Source organism: Urocampus carinirostris, chromosome 5 (assembly GCF_059441175.1).
Source record: "Urocampus carinirostris isolate Australia breed hairy pipefish chromosome 5, RoL_Ucar_1.0, whole genome shotgun sequence".
NCBI lineage: Eukaryota > Metazoa > Chordata > Actinopteri > Syngnathiformes > Syngnathidae > Urocampus > Urocampus carinirostris.
In genome coordinates this window covers 22,566,626-22,587,354 of record NC_142353.1, presented here as the reverse complement: position 1 = coordinate 22,587,354, position 20,729 = coordinate 22,566,626, and the positions used below count along the sequence as shown (strand labels likewise).

Here is a 20,729-nt window from a genome sequence, read left to right as displayed (position 1 = left end):
AGATATCTCATCTCATTAGCTACACCGCTTATCCTCAGTAGGGTCGCGGGGGTGCTGAAGCCCATCCCAGCAATCATCGGGCAGTGGGCAGGGGACACCCTGAACTGGTTGCCAGCCAATCGCAGGGCACACAGGGACAGACAACTCACTCGCTCATTCACACCTAGGGACAATTTGGACCAGGCCAATTCACCTAAAATGCATGTTTTTGGAATGTGGGAGGAAACCGGAGTGCCCGGAGGAAACCCACGCAAGCACGGGGAGAACATACAAACTCCGCACAGGAAGTCTGGAGCTGGATTTGAACCCACACAGGAGGTTCCCAAGACATGAACTGTGCCGCACATGCGCTAACCACTGCGGCGCCGTGCTGCCCCTTCACAAGATATCCATTTCTTTTTATATCCTGATATATTTTGTCGCATAATATTAACATTTTGGGGGGGCTTATTTAGTCAGTTGCAAGATACAGAACTGTACTTAATCACATTTTTAGTGGAGGTACAATGTTGGCAACAAGATTAACTTGATATACGGTAATTGGAAATTATTTGAATGCAACACAAACTTTTTCTTCTTTTTTTCCGTGTTTTTTTTTTCTCCTTTTTTGATACTTTTTTCTTTTTGTTCTCTATTTACCCTTTTCCTAAATTTCTTTTCTTTTTTCTAAATTTCTCCTTCTTTTTTCTCTTCCTTTTGTTTCTTTTTTTCCTCAGCTTTTCACTACTTTTTCATTTTGGTATTTTTTTCTTTTTTGTTCGATTCCCCCCTTCCTTTAAGTCATGTTGTGCATAATTTTACATAATATTTGGTCACGTTCGGATTAAATAAGCAAAAACAACCTGAAGAGCCATTTAGGACCCTAAAGCGCCGGTTCCTTTTAGTGAGCCGAGCCGAAAAAGCCGGTTCTCTACTAACTTTACTCAACTTGGTTCTACTTCAACTCGACCTTAAAATACCGCATTTAGGACACAATGTCAGGGGAACCCGTGTATTTTTACCTTAATGCACTGTAAATTTGACTTAAGTCGCTAGATTTTCTTGTACGCTGAGAATGTGCGAGCAGTGCGCAATTGCGCACCAGCGCAGCTTGCACATGAGGTAATCCCCCTTCAAGGATGACCAGGCTGCAATGGATGTTGCAATAACAATTAATACACAGATATCATCAACATGAAATAAAAGTCATTGATAAGCTATAAAATAGAAGTGTGTTTTACACTACCCTTTTTATCTCTTTAATGCTTGGTTTGCTGGATCCCTTAACCACTGGGGTTGTAGGGGCACCATTTCCTGTGGTGTGTCTTGGGAAAGTACAGCCTGGAGGTACCCATCACTCTCAGGGCCAACAATGTGTTTCCTGACAGTCTCGATCTTTTACAGGTTAAGTAAATGTGCTAATCCCCTTAATACCGATTTTTTAAAAAATATCTTCGGGTTTTTTCCCCAATTCAATCAACAACAAAAATCTTAATGGAAAGAGGAGGACATCATTGTGGACTTCAGAAGTAACTGGAGTGACAGGGACTCTACATCAGGGGTGCATATTACGTAGATCGCGATCTACTGATGGATCCCGGGAAGTGTATTTAGTGCGTTGTATTTATTGGGATACGCTGCCGTTTAGTGTTCAAATGCAGCATGTGAGCATGATGAACAACGATGCTCATGCTGCAGTAACAAATTGGAAAACATCAAATTTTGTCGATGAAAGTCCATTCAAGTCATGTTTATTTGTATAGCCCTTAATCACAAAGAGTCTCAAAGGGCTACACAGACCACAGATTATTGCAAAACAGAGACTTTTATGACACCATCCCTAATCTTAACCCTACATGAGGGCAAATAATACACAGATATTGTCAACATAAAATATAGGTTATTCATATGCTATAGAATAGAAGTGTATTTTAAGCTTAGATTTAAACATTTCCACTGAGGTTGCAGATCGAATATCAGGGGGCATTCTACAATATCGGGGCCCGAATGGAAAACGCTCTCGAACCTGTGGATCTCTTCTTGGCTCTTGGGATCACTAGTAGACCAGCATTTTCAGAGCGAAGGCTCCAGACCAGAACATAGGGGGAAATTAAATCTGAAAGATTTGAGGGAGCAAGTCGGTGCATTATTTGGTATACTACCATTTTTTTTTTAAATCATATTGATTTTTACTAATCATTTAATAAATATTGAATTATTAAAAGTTCAAATGTAATATCTACAAATATGTATTGTAAAATATATAACAATGGAGTCCATCAAAATGGTTTACAAATCATTAAGAAATACTAATATTATTTAAACTACTATTTAAGCAGATGTTGGAATTTCAATTATTCACCAAAAATGTAAGTACTGTATTTGCCTAGTGTGTCCCTGCGGGTTTATTTTTAAATTTGCTTCAATTGGTGGGTAATTCAAAACCCTAAAAACACTCTAAAAACTTAACCTCCAAACCCTTGCACCAACCTGTACACTAACTTCAACCTTAACCCTTTCCCCTAACCCTTCAATTTGTAGTAAAGTGACAAAGGATCTACAGTTGAATCCTGTGTCTAAGCTACCAGTGCAGTAAAAATCAGCTTCAATCAGTGGGGAATTCTAAACCCCAAAGAAGCTTTAGACCCTTGATTAGGGAAGAAACCTAACCCACTGACCAAAACCCTAGCTACAACCAAAACAGTACTCTTTTACAATCTGTATTGGCTTGACTGGGGCTCAAACACACAATCTAGTGTATTTAAGGTAAGCCTCTGACAAATTAGCTACCAGTGAAGTTGAATGCACAACAGAGTTGAAACCGTAACCCACAATCCCCCCTAACTCTAGAATTTGTACTGGCTTGACTGGGCATCAAACCCACAACCCGAGTGTGTAAAGCACACTTGAAACCCTAAAGATGCTTTAAACCCTAGACTAGGGACGAAATGCTCACCCTAGCTCCAGAGAAAACTCTAACCCATGTATGTTTATCTGTATAGCCCTTAATCACAAGAAGTCTCAAGTGGCTGTACAGACTACAGACTATTATTACACCATCCCCTGATCAAAAACCTACATAAGGGCAAGGAAAAACTCAAAAAGTTCAGCATGCGGAAATAAAGAAACCTTGAGAAGGGGCCTCACATGTGGCAATCGCCCCTCTAGGATGACCAGGCTCCAATGAGTGTCGCAAGAGGCATCAACAAACAACACGCAAACATTGTCAACATGAGATATAGATCATTCGTAGGCCCTAGTACATAAATGTGTTTTAAGCCTAGGTTTAAACAGTTCCACTGAGGTTGCCGATCGAATCTCAAAGGGCAGAGCATTCCACAGCACGTGGCCCGAATGGAAAACACTCTTGAACCTGCCGATTTTGTCTTGGCTCTTGGGATAACCGAGTTCTCCCCTCCATGCTTGCGTGAATTTCCCCCGTACACTCTGGTTTGCTCCCACATTCCAAAAACATGCATGTCAGGTTAATTGGCTGGTCCAAATTGTCCATAGGTGTGAATGAGCGAGCGAGTTGTCTGTCTCTGTTTGCCCTGCGACTGACTGGCAACCAGTTCAGTGTGTCCCCTGTTCACTGCCCGAGGATGCGCTCCAGCACCCTGTGATCCTACTGAGGATAAGCGGTGGTGATAATGAATGGATGATTGATAGGATAATAATAATAATAATAATATATTTTAGTAACATAATAAAATTAATTAACTAATATATATTTATGTGTTTATGAACAAAAAATTAAAAAAAAGCTCTGTTGGTAGAATGTTTATTAGGAAATGTCAGGGTTTGAGAAAACAAGCTATGATTATAGTTAGATCCATCCCATTTTAGTGTTGCAATAAAGTCATTAAAATATGAAACATAAGATGTCTTGGAAACACAGGATGTCTTTTTTATTTTTATTTTTAAAATCATGACACCAAAAATGTTGCTGCAAACAAACTCATCCATATACTGTACCTTTATTTCTCCATCTGGCTTGATGGGCCCTCCATAGCAGTGTTGCCAGGGCACACTGGTGTGCAGTGAGACCTTGTCTAGTGTGACGCTGGAATTTGCCCAATTTTATCTTTCCCAAAAAACCTCAGTATTTTTGCTATCTTCAGACGAGGAACTGTAATAGTCATCCGTATCAGTAGGTGGCAGTAGATTTTTAAATACTTTTTATATACTAATTATCTTCTCGTGAGGTAGCACAGTACATTTAATAACTTAATTTGTTTAAAAACAGTTTAGGATTGCACTGTAAAAAAATAAAAACATAAATAAAGCACATTATTCTTTTTATTATAGGCATTATTTTCTTTATTGTGTATCCTAATTACCTACTTATGAGGTGGTACAGTGAAATACTTGACATAACTTCATTTTCAAACATTTTTGACAGACGGTGTGCCTCGGAACTATTTTTATAAATAAAAGTGTACCTTGGTTCAAAAGGGGTTGAAAAACACTGCTCCAGAGTATGGAATCGTTAGCTGCAGTACTATAATAAGAGCGGAGAGGGCGCTACAGAGCAGTTGCGTTCTGATCCAGTTTCCGGTTGCGTAGAAGAAGAGTTCATTCAGCCATTAGGTCTTCCCTCAGCCAGGTCGAATCCGCTAGTGGTGGAGGACAGGTCATTACCAAGCAAGCGAAATGTTGTCCGTGAGAATTGCAGCAGCGTTGGCCAGGACACTGCCCAGAAGGGCTGGATTAGTAAGTCCATTAAAACCTGCACAATTATCAAATATCTTCATTTATTGCATGCGTGAACTTTGTTTGCGTGAAGGGTACCGCCGGATAACTGTCAACGCAAAAAGGCCTTTCGCTAATTTACATGCACTTATTATTATTATTTTTTTTTCAAAATGTCTTCCTTGAGTATTAAATTGAAATTTTCCCCGTTGTTAACTGCAATGCAATAGTTTGGTTGTGTCGATGTTGCCCTTGCGCTAGCTTGTGCGCCGTGCTAGTGTTAGCGCCTAAGCTAGTGCGTTAGCATCTCATTCAGCCACGCTTTGAAGGTCAGCTAATCCGACAGCCATAACAGCGCGTTGCAATTTCCTTCTTGCATTATGCACGATCAGCAATGTATATCTGCAACATATTTGGAACTATTTAGTCTTTCAGTTAGTGAGTATCTTTTATTTTAATTGCAGGTGTCAAAGGCTGTGCCCGTGGCCTGCGTTGGAGTCAACCACCTCCACACACACCGACCATGGCTGCAAAAGACTGGTGAGAAATTTGTTTTTGTGCTGTGCCTGAACAAAAAAACATTCATTATCAGCTAAGGGAAACCAAACAATTTTCACTAAAAAGGCTGTATAATACAATCGTATACTTAAACATGTGCCCAGAAGACGTACGCTGAAGCAGAGTTTTTATGTGCTTTCCCCTATTCCATTCTTTTCTCTCTCAGGTTAAACGTAATCAAAACAAGAAAATTAACCCTAACCCCACTGAGAAAAAAATAAAAACAGAAATGACATTTTGAACTTTTCACAATATAACTAGTGACTCTTATAACATATAAAATCAATAGAAACTGTTGATATATCTGTATTGTAGTTATCTGGCATACCCATAGTGTATGCTTTTTTAAAATTGATTGAAAATAGGGACGTTTTGTAACTATGACTTAACTGTTAAATCGAAATTTGGTCAATGATGAATCCGTTCAGAATTGTGATGCCTTTAAAAATCGGACCCCTGAAGATGAGTTCTTACCTTGGAGGGAATTTAAGTGAAATAATGGCTGTCAACAATAATTCTGTGCGAATAGTTAGCAATACTATTTCCTGATTAAAGGTGATGTCTAACTTCATAATTATTCTACATGCTGACGCCATGTTTTGGCTGAAATCATCTTGGCAGCCTTTTTTCCCCCTGTCTTTTTGGGGGTTTGAGTTGGCACTTGGAATGCATTTTACACAGTCCTTTTTTCACCATTTTCATCCAAGAAGAAATGAAAACCACAACCAACACACACGTGAAGTGTCTAGTATACCTAATGCCAGCTATGTTTCAGATTCAGATCTACTTTATTGTCATTCTAGTACACGTGTATACAGAACGAAATGTCGATACATCTGACCCGCACAGTTTCCTTGAATGTACAGATATAAGTAAAAGTTGTATTGTATTATGGCTATGTATAGTATTTTACCATACCATAGTGCCGATAGTGCAAGAGGAGTAGCTAACCAGATGTGCAAAATGGGCAGTCAGGTTAACAAGTCAGGTAAACAGTAACATTAACACTGTAACAATAACGCTGTAAGTACAATAGTGCAGAGAGCAAATGTGCAAGGAGTGGCAAGCTATAAAGAACTGCCAGTAGTGCAAAAAGTCAGATTAGCAGCCGTTTAGATTTAGGTTAACTATATGTTAGATTGACCATTTAACAGTCTGATGGCCAGGGGGACTAGACTACTGCGGAACCTGGTGGTCCTGCACCGCACACTGCAGTACCTCTTCCCAGAGGCTAGCAGAGTGAACAGTCCATGATGGGGGTGAGAGGGGTCCCCGATAATGTTCTTAGCATGGGATAGGCAGCGCTTCTGGCCAATGTCCTGAATGGAGGGAAGTGTAGTCCCGATTATTTTCTCTGCTGTCCTCGTTACCCTTAGTTGCGCTTAGTTTCTTCTTTCCTCTTAAAAAGGCACAGCTGAGGTTTCCTCGATCCTGGAGGAGAAGATCATGGGAGCAGACACTTCTGCCGACCTTGAGGAGACTGGCCGCGTGCTGTCCATTGGTGACGGTATTGCCAGGGTGTACGGTCTGAGGAATGTCCAGGCAGAAGAGATGGTGGAGTTCTCGTCTGGACTCAAAGTACGTGTGTAGCAAAATTTTAATGCAGGTTGTATATAGCAAAGATGTGAAATCTTTGCCGTAAAAAGTCAAAATATGACATTTTAAATGACTTGGGTTGAACCATTTTGAAAAACATTATTGATTATGTCATAACCTCAATTATATGAGAAATTTAACTAGCAATTTGGTTAAAGTGGGGGTTTGCAACCCGCGGATCAGGAGCCGCATATGGCTTTTGAGCTTTGCAGAGTGGCTCCCTGGCATGTTTCAAAACATGTTTACGAATTGAAAAAGGTGAGGAAAGGGAAACATTTTTTGTTAAGATCTCAATTGTATTTTGTTGTAAAAACACGGGATATTGGCCGCTGCTTCGAATGCAGTAACTTCATATGTTGTGATGTAAAGTCGTGGCTCCTGTCTGAAATGCCAAACTACGGGGCTGCTCTCTGCCGCTTTTTTCTCTATTGTCCTGTGAGCTGTGTGGTTTCTGCACAGCGCCTTTTAAAGGGCAGCGTCACAATTAATTTTTTGCAATTTTTTTTTTAAATACATCTTGCGTTTTATTGTGCACTTTTTGTTAACCAAATAAGAGGCACATTGTTTTTTTAATGCTAAAAATAAAATTGCCAAAAAATGGATTTCTTATTGTATTTTATCGCATCGAACTTGAGGAGGTAACCTACAACAGAGGAATCATCTGGTGCGTCATTCCTCAAAGGATGCGCTGCATCCAACTTAGTCATTTTGATTGTGGGCATATATATTCGGACAGCATGTGTTGCTTTCATATACGGCTTTGAATTTCTGTTGGTGTTTTTTTTTTTTGTACGATATAGCTCTTTAAACATTTTGAATTGCTGACCCCTGGGTGAGAAGAAAGACACAGCTTTATGACATGCAAATTATAAAAAATACTGCTTCATTTAACAATAATCGTAGATAGACTTGAGTTGACTCGCTAGGTTGATGTGGCTGTCATTTATAGCGTCCTCCTATCTACTAGCCGACTTGCACACATTATCCAGTTTGAACCAGGTAAGACTATTGGGTCACACATACAAGTGAAGCTGTGTTGGAATTTATTTTCTAAAGTTTATTTTGCTCCCCGGTTCTCCTTGCAAGTTCAAAATCCATTGTCTCATTTTAAGTTTATACTAGACATTACTCATCACTTGGTTTCTTAAAACACCAAAATTAGGGTATTGTATTTCCGTTAATGAGAATAATTATTTTTTTACAGTCATTGTTCAATGTTGTAGTTTTTTTTTTAATCCACTCTGCTTCTGACTCCAGGGAATGTCTCTGAACTTGGAGCCCGACAACGTTGGTGTGGTGGTTTTCGGTAACGACAAGCTCATCAAGGAAGGTGACATCGTGAAGAGGACCGGCGCCATCGTCGACGTTCCTGTTGGCGAGGAACTGCTCGGCCGTGTGGTGGACGCTTTGGGGAATGCCATTGATGGGAAGGTCAGGAATGTTCATAGTTGGAATCTTTTAGAATTTTTTAACCTTTGCCTCTCTTCTATAGGGTCCTTTGGGTTCCAAAATACGTAGGCGTGTGGGTTTGAAGGCACCAGGTATCATCCCGCGTATTTCTGTCAGGGAGCCCATGCAGACCGGAATCAAGGCTGTGGACAGCCTGGTGCCCATCGGCAGAGGCCAGCGTGAGCTCATCATTGGCGATAGGCAGACTGGGTAAGTCGTTGAAATGGACAGCGTGCATATGTAGTGTCTCCTAATCTTTGTCTATAAATGAAAAACATGGATTAAAATAATATAAATAGACCAGCATTTATGTACTTTCTAAGTATGTGCTTATATTTATTGGTCATCTTTCTGCTACGGGTAGCCAAAAAATCCAAAATCTCACACAAGGCTGGGCAAAAGAAATTAAAAGAAAAATGATGCGATTTGGTCTCATTGAATCTAAGGAGGTTGTATTCTCCCTCGTGCTTTTTTGCACTCCTTCTGTAGCACTACACAATACAGAGACATCTAGTAGTTATATGATTCACCATTTCCCTTAAACAACGATCAAATGTACATAGCTCATCGCTAATTACCGGTGCTGGGTGTGTTATAGAAAAGCTGTTGTTAGTCAGTTCCTTAATTTAAAAAGCTATTCAGTAACCACCCCAGATTACTGACACCAAAAAGTAACAAATAACTGTAAATATTCTCGTATAGGATGACATTCGATAACAGTTTCAAAATAGCCACATAATAGAAGAAAATGCGTATACCAACCTATGTAAACGGTGTAGCCTTCATATTTCTTGAGAGTACAAAAAAGTAATATCCAGAACTTTCTTTTTTATTTCTCCTAGGCATTTTGTAATGCAAAAACTATTTCACACGAAAAAAAAAACCTTTCTGCTTACATTTAGCCCATGGAATTTGTTGTTCTTGTATAAACCACGCCCCCCTCCATGCACTGATAAGCTTTTTTTTTTTTAAATTTTTATTTTTTACTGGTGGCACACAACCAAACATGCACATAATAGCTGACCCCCATGATTTCTGTATTTTATAGTTGTGAATTTGGCTCAGTTACGAGTACGGAAGTATGAATATCTCCATGAGGCGAAATTCAGTGCTTGAGTCAAGGCCACTGTAACAGTCATCAGTTGTAGTTTTTAGGTTAAAATAAATATGCCTACTCGTCAGAGAATGTTGCTGTTGAATCGAGGGTTGTATGACATTATTAATGCAGTAGCCTTAAGCAGAAGACACTAATTCATGATATGAATCCAATAAGTAACAAAATAATGCAGTAAAGCAGGATGTAGTAACAGTAGTTACGAAATTGTATTAACAGGTCTCATAACTCGTTACTGAGGAAAGTAATTGCGTACGTTCGTAACACGTTAGTCCCAACACAGTTGACAGGCTAGCATTACGCATCGACCTCCATCTGCTTTACTTCCCTTGGCAGCAAAACCGCCATTGCCATTGACACCATCATCAACCAGAAGCGTTTTAATGAAGGAACAGAGGAGAAGAAGAAGCTCTACTGCATCTACGTTGCCATCGGCCAGAAGAGGTCAACCGTAGCGCAGCTGGTGAAGAGGCTAACGGACGCAGACGCTATGAAGTACACAATCGTGGTGTCGGCCACCGCTTCTGATGCGGCCCCCCTCCAGTACTTGGCCCCTTACTCGGGATGCTCTATGGGCGAATACTTCCGAGACAACGGCAAGCACGCACTCATCATCTACGACGATCTGTCCAAGCAGGTGAGTACTGGAATACAGTGTAATTTAGGTCTGTATCTAAAAACTATTTTTATAGTTGAGTAGTCCCCGGCTGTTGAAACGATTAGTTGAACAGAATTTTTTGTTATGTTTTTTCCGTTGATGTTGATTTATGTGTCAAATGAATGAAGCACAATTGCACTTACACTACACAAGGGGTCAGTGGCACTCCTACTTAGGGGTGCTAAAGGTTTTCTCCCTAGGTGGAGGTCATGACTAAAAACACTGCTTTATACTAAGAGCAGGCTCATTAGCAGTAATAGAATGATATAAGTAATTATGAGCATTTTGTGAAGCAAGTTCCGTGGTCTACTGCAGTCCGTAACAAAAGTACATTCAACAGTTTGAATTTAGAATGTTTTAACTGATGTTTGCTCTTTAGACTGCATGCATTTAATCTTAAGTATGTTTATAAGCCACAGAACGTCTTAACGCTCAAGTTTTATAGCAGAATGTACGCATTTAAAATGTATAATGCATGCCATCAAATTTGTAATGGTTTGAAAGTTAATGGTATGTCTCCGTACGAGCCCAATTTATTCCGGGGTCGTGTTCGTAGCTTGAATTGCTCGTGTAATAGGAACATTTTCCTGATTTGAGAATATTAATAACTAATTGGTCCCTCTTCCCCAAACCCAATCGAAGTTGAGCCTAAATATCTATAAAACAAGTGTTCCTGATTACAAAAAATAATCAAATAGTAATTAAACAAGCAATACAGTAATAAAAATACAAAGGAAAATCTTGACTTAACAAAATGTGAGTTTCTTATGAGCACTTACCACAGAGATCGCTGTAATGAAGGTGTGTGCAATGTGCAGAGGAGGGAAGAGTGACAGAGACTGTTGATGCGTAACACGAACATTCACGTTTTCCAATTCCTCACATGTTGGACAATGCATATAATTGTCTGCTATTTTTAGTTGTGATTTTTATTGACTAAGGATAGATTCACACTTGCAGAGCTTAATGCTCGGTCCTAATTTTTGGGGTAAAATCGGGTGTTTTTTTTTTTTTTTTTAGATGTTTCACTTTTCCAATTAAATGCAACTTGTACGAACGTATGCAAGTACTTTCCTTAGTAATGAGTTATGTGACCGGTTAATACAATTTAGTCACTACTGTTACGACACGTGACGTTACACATAATGCACTGAGTTCTTACGGAAGTACACATGGATGCTAACAGCGTATTGTGGGGTTTTTTTTTGCTACCGTAGGCTTGACAGAGCTGTCACTAAATATTAATAAAATCCAAATTCTCACATATTCTCCATTGAATGTTCACCGTGTTGTCATTCGCCAAGGTTGCTGATTTTTATGCTTCCTCTCGCTTCTTGATGACGTGGGGGTCGCCTCGACCGTTCACACAGATGTATCGTTCCAAAAGATCATCAATTTCGAAAGAAGCATCTAATTTAGGACCACTTATAAATGGAGCCTGGGTCTTAAGTGAAAAAGTCGGATTTGTAGTGTTCGGACGGACTTAAACACATCGAATACTGGTTGGGTCTGTGCAAAAAAAAAAAAAAAAATCTGCAGTAGGAACCTAGCCTAATTGTCATAGCCTTAGTCAAGAGTCCTACAGAATTGGCATTTTCCAACTTTTGGACTCTTAATTTTTTTATTTTAGGCCGTAGCCTACCGCCAGATGTCCCTGCTGCTGCGCCGTCCTCCCGGTCGCGAGGCTTACCCCGGCGACGTCTTCTACCTTCATTCCCGACTTCTGGAGAGAGCCGCCAAGATGAACGACAACTTTGGCGGCGGTTCCCTCACCGCCCTGCCGGTCATCGAGACGCAGGCTGGCGACGTGTCCGCCTACATCCCCACCAATGTCATCTCCATCACTGACGGACAAGTACGGTTCTGTGCAGGGATGAAAATTCTGCACTTTTTGGATGAATTCAGTTTCGGAGTCAAAAGGGGGTGACTTACGTGAATTGTGTAGATCCAAGGAGAAAATGTTTTTGGGGGGGTATGGGTTTAATGAGATTTCGCAGAGTGAACCAGGCATTTGAGGCAGTGAGTTTGAGTTATTCTGTGTCGTTCCTGCAGGTCAGAGTAGTTGCCTGTTTGGCTGTGAAAATGTTATGGTAAGAGCAAAGATCGGCACCAATGAAAGATACAGCAAGGCTGAATCAAACCAAATTCTGCGTTTATAGCTTATCGATGGAGAATGGTCAGCCGCAACCCGTACGTCATGATAGATTACACTGTAAACAAACTAAAAGATGCTAATTGCTTTGATTGATCATTGCAGGTCATTTGTATTTTTAATTTCCCCGCACATGGATCTATTTAGCGACTTACAATCGCAACTGCATTGTGTTGCGGGAACTTGCCATGGAGTTGCTCCAGGTGGGTATTGCATGAAACTGGGATAAATAAATCCAGGCTAACATAATAAGCGCAGCTTGAACTAGGATGGACGGCGCATTTTGGGTTAACCAGTTGCATATTTGTCCGTTTTAATCTTAGGTTGTTTTTTTTTTCTGTCTTTGATGAGGGAACAGATGAATGGGAATTTAGAACAAAATATATTTCCTTTATCAAAAACTTCAGTAAAGATCATTTAAACACATTGTGGCTCGACGTACCTGAATATTTTGCTGGGTTGTAGGGTGTACAGGAACACACCCGTCTCAACTTCTTAACCACCGACTTATTTTTGTATGCCCAGGCCTAACTTTGATTTTTGACCCTCTTATGTTTTAGATCTTTTTGGAGACCGAGCTTTTTTACAAAGGCATTCGTCCTGCCATCAACGTGGGTCTTTCTGTGTCCCGTGTGGGTTCTGCTGCCCAGACCAGGGCCATGAAACAGGTTGGTAAACATTTGTGGAAAATCGATGCAGGTTAATTTTAAAGAAGATGACTCGTTTTACATTCGTATTATTAAAATGGTTTTAGTTCACTATCTTGCCTTTTTTTTCTCCCTGCTCACATTTAAAAAAATATTTAGTTATCAGGATGTTTAAGAATATTTCATTCAAAAAACTTAATAGAATAGAATAGATTTTTTGTTTTTGTTTATATTTTGATAAACTTTTTTTTATTTCTTTCCAAAAGGGACTGTGTGTATTGTATAGCGCCTACTAGTGGTAAAACCAACTTGATGCATTGAAGAAATAATATTGATTGAAGTATAATACATCAACCATTCAGTTTTCTTAAATACTTGTGGGTCGAGAAATGTGTATTTATTTTTTTAGTGCTGTGTGCTTGCTTCAAACACTGCAAAATGTCCAGTTGGAAAAATATGTTGTATATTATTCGAGATTTTTAAAATTATTTCTTAAAAAAATATTCACATTTGAAACGAGGGTATGATTAACAATTAACAGTTCAGTAAAATTTACGTTTTTTTTTTATGTAAACAAATTTCATCTATTGTACATTAAAGGGGAAATGCGGCTTATTAAGTGCCCAAAAGATGTTAAAGAAAACGTTATTAAAAACATAGATTTTAGAAATAAGCATAAACACTTAAACTGTCATGTAAACGTGCCTTTTTAAAAGATACACAAAGTTCGAGAAAAAAATAATTTATTTTGCATAACACAAACCTCAGGGAGCAGAGTCCGCCATGTTGCTGCCTCTCAGGTACACAAGAACCTCAGAGACTGGTCTAACAAGGGAGAGGTAAAGGTTTTGGTCCCTTTTGAGACTCCAGAGTTTCCTCCTTCTGCTTGGTATCACTCGTTTTCAGTTTCGCTTACCATACAGCGATACCTAGTGGCCAATTGACATTCGCTGTCCATTTAAGGCATTATTTTTTTAACAATTGCATCTTGTTACAATTTTGGCTAATTTATAACGATTGTGTTCTAACTAGAATTTTAATAATGTGTTGTCTGTACCTTCAACATATTTAGGTGGCCGGGACAATGAAACTGGAGCTGGCTCAGTACCGTGAGGTTGCCGCTTTTGCCCAGTTCGGCTCCGATTTGGACGCTGCCACCCAGCAGCTCCTTAACAGGGGCGTCAGGCTCACCGAGCTGCTCAAGCAAGGACAGTACTGTGAGTCTTTCATATGAAATCTTATAATGTGTTTTTGCTTAGTTGTAGATACTTAATGTCCCCTCCTAAATTTTTCTCCCAGTGGTAATAACTTAAGCCCGGGTGGACCCAAATTTTCAGCCTGGGTCGGGCCTAAAATGCCAATCATTATGTTTGGGCCAGGCTTTTCTGATACGTAAATTTATGGATAAGTGTGTAATGCCCTGTCAGAGTTTGTAGCGTGGGCCTTAATGTGTTAGAAACACCACGATTAACTCGATGTCTTGTCACAACCAGTGTTGGCAATATCGCCATTATTCAGTTATTAGGTAATCTGTCATTACTTTTTCCACCATTAATACAGCATCATAGTTACTGACGGTCAAAATTGGTGTTGATTTGGCTGCAAGAACTACAACCTGTTTTCATTGGTGTGCGTTTTTTTTCGTCACCTTATTGTCATTTAGGATCTTGTCACCATTCAAAATAGCGACTATTATATAGATGGTTAATCCAGTACAGGTATCTACCAATGTGCCTTTTCCTTGTCAATTTATAAATATTCTAATTTGTTTCCTGCGTTTTTCAGTGTTAACGTTTTTTTTTCTCCTCCTCCCTCTTTTAAGTCATTCCTAATACATAATAATTGGTGTTATATAAGTTGGTCTCTTTTTAGTGAGTAAGCCAGTTCTCTATTAACTCAGAATTCTTATACCTACAACAGACCGTACGGGGTAGATTTAATTTCTAACCAGAATTTTTTTTAGGCCTGATCTTAACCTCCGCTTTCTCCCCCAGGCCCCATGGCCATCGAGGAGCAAGTGACTGTCATCTACGCTGGTGTCAGAGGCCACCTGGACAAAATGGAGCCCAGTAAGATCACAAAGTTTGAGAAGGCTTTCTTGCAGCACATTCTCAGCCAGCACCAAGATCTGCTCGCTGCCATCAAGTGAGATCTCTTTTGTGGCCATAAAGCATCTCTTTGAGATTAAAAACATTAAACTTCAAATTTTACATTTCAGGGCCGACGGCAAGATCTCGGAGGCATCTGACGCCAAACTAAAGCAGATAGTTCTGAACTTCCTGTCTAGTTTTGAGTAGTTTGAGAGTTGATCTTCAGTATCCTCGACCATTTATGTATGTCAACTCACTCAAGGCCAAAACCTCCATGTACAGATTTGTTCAAATCAAGTTTTACAAACCATCTGAGCTTTCAATGTATCCCAATTGGATCAATTATGAACTTCAAGTTGTCCACTGTAGTCAATGGAGGGGAAGTGAGTGTCAGACTGTGTATTTGGCTCCTTTTGCTGTTTAAAGTAAGTAAGGACCCATGTCAGGTTGGAGTCATTATTAATGAGAATAAATTGTGTAACAAATCCATGTGTGTGTTTTTTTGCGGATGGTCATGGACTCCCTTGAGATTGCTGAATTCCTTTCACTTTGGCATTTTGATGACCAGCAGGTAGCAGCACATGAAATCCAATACTAGTCATAATGCATTTGACCAGGGGTTAGCAACCCAAAATGTTGAGCCATTTTGCACCAAAAAAAAAAAGTCTGCCAAGAAAATTAAAAGCAGATATAGTCCTTACAACGACTGCAACATATACCGTAAATAAATTATGAGTGTGATATAATATATATATATATATATATGAATTGGAAAAACATTGTTTACTACCAAAACCAAGTGATTCCAAGAGCCAAAAATCTGCAGGCTTGAGAGTGGTCTCCATTCGAGTACCAGTTCTATCAAATGCTCTGCCCTTAGTGATCAGATTTGCAACCTCAATGGAAGCGTTTAAAACCAGATTAAAGACATATTTTATAACTAGTGATTAAGATAGTCGACCTCATACTACTGTTTTCTTGTCTTTTCCTGCTACCTGGCGAGCCCAGATATTTCCCAATGCAGGTCAGCACACCAGCACTTAGATCTGGTAATCTCAGAAGGGAGATTACCTCTAATGCGACCCATTCTCAAGATATATTGATATTCCTCATTCTGATGTGTTTTTAGAAAAAAAGCCTCGACCTGATGCATGCCATCATCTGGAGCCTACTGCATTACCAAATAAGATGCTTTGTCGTCACTGCCATGGACTTTTTGCACAATTTTTACTGTTCACGTTGACTGTTTAATATTTTGGTGCCCATGCAACATCAAAGCCTGGTTATCCTGGAAGCAAAGTGTCCTATATGATCCATTTTCAAGGTTTATTTTTTCTCATGCTGAGGATTGAGTTTTTCCCTTGCCCTTGTGTAAGATTGAGATCAGGGGGTGTTTCTGCCATCTAAGACTCTGAGGGCTTTCCACCCATCCAGCCATTATGTGCATGGCTTATCCTCAATAGGGTGTTGGGGTTGCTGTAGCCCATCTCGGTAATCTTCATGCACTGGGCATGGGATACCCTGAACTGGTGGCAATCCGTAGACCACACAGAGATAAATGTTATTGAATACTTTCAAATAAATACTTTGCGCATCAGGGCCCTGCATGTGGTTATCATTTAGTCATGTAATTTGCATTGTTGTTTTCTTCTGTATTTCTCTTGCTGGCTTCCTGCTTTGGGTATCTTGTGAGCCGCTGCACACTAGCTCTTAGAGGGATTCCTAAATTCTAAAACAAAAAAAAATGTGAGACCAGAGTATATGTTTTTTGCATAATAGCTCTCTCTATATACATGTGATTGATATGTTCCAATTATTTTCTGAGATAATGCATTTTGAAGACAGTCTGTCTTGTCTTGGACTTCCTCAGCGCTGACATCTTGTGCAGCACACCAGCACCCTATCAAGCCAGTCACCCTGCCCTATTGGGTTGCATGTTAACTAGTCTAAAAGGTTTAGGGTGTTTTGAGCAAAGCTTTGGTGGTTTTTGTGGAGTATACGTTGTGTTGCAGGAGGGTGCAGCAATGGCACAACAAATGGCGAGCGGCCAAAATGGGGCAAACTGTTAACAATAACACTCAGGGAGCGTGTGCTTAACCAGCTGGGACATGACAAGCTAGCCAACTGCTATGGAGGACGAACCGGGATCGATTGGCAGAAAAAAAACAGGAAGCTGGCTGAACGAAAAAATGCAGTAAGTAGCCAGGATAACCGCGAGTCACGGCACCAACAAACATGAACCCGGCCAGGAGGAAAAAAACAATGGGGAGGGGATTTTTTATAAGTTTATTGTCCATTTTTCATTATCCATTATCAGTCAAATCATGATACACTTCGAAGCCAACAGGCCAAGACACTTGCCCCTAGCCAAGAGGCTAAGCCAAGATCCTAGCCAAAAGGCCAAGAAGCGATCAGTGCGAATGCACCGTTCCCGGAGGGACTGCAATACCAGGCCGATGCGTGGAGTGGACAGAGCAAGCTCCTATTCCATCTCCCAGTTACAAAAATGAGAAGTGGTGCAAATGCCAACATATCAGCAGACCATGAACCACCTTCTTGATCATGGTATCTCTTGCGCCAAAACACTACCATTATACCACCTTCTTGATCTTGGTATCTCCCCTGCCAGGCAAGTACACGGCAGGCTGGCCAGCTAGCCGACTGCCAACGGGGCTAACCTAGACTAAACAAAATTGAAAGCTTTCGGGGGCCAGCACGCTAACGGGGAGCTATCTGGACAATATTATATTAATGGCAAAAAATAACCAGCCAAAAATACAAGAGGAAAAGTCACAATACCTAAAATGAGTCCCAGGCAAAAAGGAAAAAAAGTACCCTTTGATGGACAAAACAGAAATCCCCCAGTGACACAGTAAGCAAAGTTCCAATTACTCCAAGCTATATCGAGCGCTATGCATTCGTTGATGACAATCGCTGTCTGCTTTTCAACGGGTCCTGTTTTGGTCCTTGTTGTATTCCGGTGATGTCACAGTTCTATGGGAGATGAAGTCAACCTGTCTACCTTAAAAATTAATTTCGCTAGATCTATGGTGCAGGGAATATTTTGGAACATGTACTGTATACATGATTGTGGCGAGGAACACTACACGTTCTGTGCCTAATTAAAAGAATGTGTCTTTAATAATACCTCTAAGATGCTGGGTTGCTCCCTTGCTTTGTTTCAAATATTTGTGTTAAGCTTCTAACAGTTTCACTACCTCCTCAAATTATAAGCACGCCTTGTTTCATTTCCTAAATGATTTGTTAATCCAATTGAATCAAATGTACTTGACTCTCGCCACACCAATGACACTGACTAGACATACCTAGATTATTGCGTTTGTGCACTTATGTAATACAGGGAACCAAGGTGTGGCATTAAGGTGAGGAAGCCGTGGATCTGTGCAGGAAGCCCAATCCTGTGCAACTTGCCAAGTGTTGAATGTTGAGGGACTGTACTGTTTCAAAATCGTTGAACAATGTATAACCCCCTTTCAACCATTTATTTAGCAACTATACAATTTATATAGCTACATGTGTCAAGACCAGAACAGAGACAGGACCCACTTGTGTTACGTTTCTCTCAGTTTTATTGGAAGAAAGGAAAGGGTTGCCCCCACGATCCGGTGATCGCTGGGTGCGGGAAGCAGGTCGCTCTGAATGCGGAAAAACGGGTCAGTAGCCGGGACAGGAGAGCAAAAACGTGGTCGGGGTCGGAAGCGAGTAGTAAGCCAGGAAGGGAGAGTAGACGTGGTTGAGGACAAAAAAGGTCGAAAGCCGAGACGGGAGAGTAGATGTCGGTATCAAAGCCGGGGTACAGACGGCAGCAAAAAACAGGTGGGAGTCAGGGTCAAAAAAGGCTTGCCTAGTGTTAACAGGTTCGCACACGGACTGTCAACAGGGGACAGATAGGAGTGGGTTTAAATAAGGACAGAGAGCCATTCAGAGTCAGAGGCAGTTGGCGCCAAAGGAGCGGGCACAGATGAAGCATATCGGTAATCATGACAACATGCCATACTGAAATTTTTAGTTTCCTAATTTTGCAACGTTGAAGCAAAGTTGATGTGTTCAGGTGTCTTCAAATAACATAAAAAACATTCTGAAGTATTGGTTTGTGTGGTACAGAAATTGGAAGTGACATTACTTGAAATTTTCAGATCCCTTGTCTGCTAAATCCCTACATAATCAGGTTTATAACTGAATACTTCTACAGTATGTGGCTGATACGCACTTCACATGCGTGTTATTGTTATCCAAAGTGCTTATTCACTACCTGTAAGTAGTAGAAAAAATTGGGGTTTTGCTAAAAATATCTACACAATTCCTTCTTTTGCAGAGTAAAGTGCTAATGCTAAAGCTATGTTGCCCAACCAGTTTTCTAGCCCCCTTATTTGCAGCAAAGCTGACATTTTTTGGCGACACAACAACACTAACGTTCGAGTTTGAAGGCTGTAAAGTGCATGGGGCTGCAGTAGTTCAGGAGGTAAAGGGCTCGTCTTGGGATCAAGAGGCCGCAAGTTTGATTCCCGGTTCCTCTGTATTATATGTGGAAGTGTCCTTGGGCAAGACACTGAATCCCTAATGCACCCGATAAGCAGGTAGTTGCCTTGCATGGTTGATGCTGTGAATGGGTGTGAAGTGCTTTGGGAGGTCTTCATTGACTTGAAAAGCGCTATATAAATGCAGACCATTTGCATTATAGCATACATGATCATCCAATCGAACTGCTGCTTAAGTTTCAGAAGAGAAGAGGATATCTTTTGAGTTTTTGTGGTCAAATCTTCATAATTTTCTTCATTAAAAAAAAAAAAAACAATATGACAAAGGGCCAAAATTGAATAATTGTATTTCTTGCATTTTGAAAAAAAATGTTTACATCCCGTGTCAAAAACCTAAGGCCATAGTTCTGAAAAAAGTACATTCTTTTATAACTTGGTATTTAACAAAAATAAATCAACAAAATACTATTTGTATAAAAGGAATTAGTACCTATATTTGTTCCGAAACTCATATCGATATGATCGTGTTTAGAGTTGCCACTGTACGATCGTATTACATTTTCATGGATTCAACATGCTCCTTTTTTACACTTGAAACTGGGAAGGTTTACGATATCATTTGTTTCTATGAAATAGTCATTTTAATTAAAGTAGAAAAAACAACCCATCACACCCACCACCTTATGGCCACAGCTCCAATCTTCCGCTGTGATAGTAAGAGGCTCTAAACATGGTCCACTCGGACTATGTTTTGGACTAAAGAAATACTTGTACCTATTTTGGTATTTTAACATTGTTTATCAGAGGTGTGCTGTGAGACCTTGTCAGGAGTGTATAGTGTGTTTTATATTTTACAAGAAAAGATCCAACAAGATCTGCAAGGAGCTTATAAAGGTTCCTCGCGCTTCATTGTACCTTATCGCCATGGTATTGTCACATTGGAATCTGAGAAGTTGAAAAAAAATACAAAAGGTTTATTGACTAACAATGAAAAGTATTGTCTGTTGTGGCAATGCACACATAATAGGGCAAATTAGAAGCCCCACCCCCACCAGATAGTATTTTTCTTTCTCAGTTATAGAAAGAAAATCGGGTAAACCACGTACAGGAAAACTAACTTGTGACTGATACAAAGAAGCAATAGATGTAAAAATAAAATCAAAATATAAAAAAGTCATATACAACTGCATTCATTTATGCATCATATGACTTCAAAGATTTTCTTCACTTACTCAATAATGTCCATAACTCTCGCCACAAAATACAAACAGGACTGTTTTATTGAAGAAATCTAC

General features: G+C 39.9%; 1 protein-coding gene and 1 pseudogene across 1 annotated transcript; one reads left to right on the top strand and one right to left on the bottom strand.

Moving 5' to 3' along the window:
• The first annotated feature begins 4,526 nt into the window (after positions 1-4,526).
• LOC148365755 (ATP synthase F(1) complex subunit alpha, mitochondrial-like) lies at positions 4,527-15,420 on the top strand. The gene is made up of 11 exons (XM_088336181.1): positions 4,527-4,692; positions 5,136-5,211; positions 6,638-6,807; positions 8,083-8,256; positions 8,318-8,484; positions 9,725-10,025; positions 11,677-11,901; positions 12,759-12,866; positions 13,918-14,062; positions 14,840-14,990; positions 15,064-15,420. Exons 1-11 carry the CDS (start codon positions 4,633-4,635, stop codon positions 15,140-15,142), a joined length of 1,656 nt encoding a protein of 551 aa, XP_088192307.1. The 5' UTR covers positions 4,527-4,632; the 3' UTR covers positions 15,143-15,420.
• A 1,937-nt stretch (positions 15,421-17,357) lies between these two features.
• Positions 17,358-17,447, bottom strand: LOC148365754 (U2 spliceosomal RNA; annotated as a pseudogene).
• Positions 17,448-20,729: the final 3,282 nt, after the last annotated feature.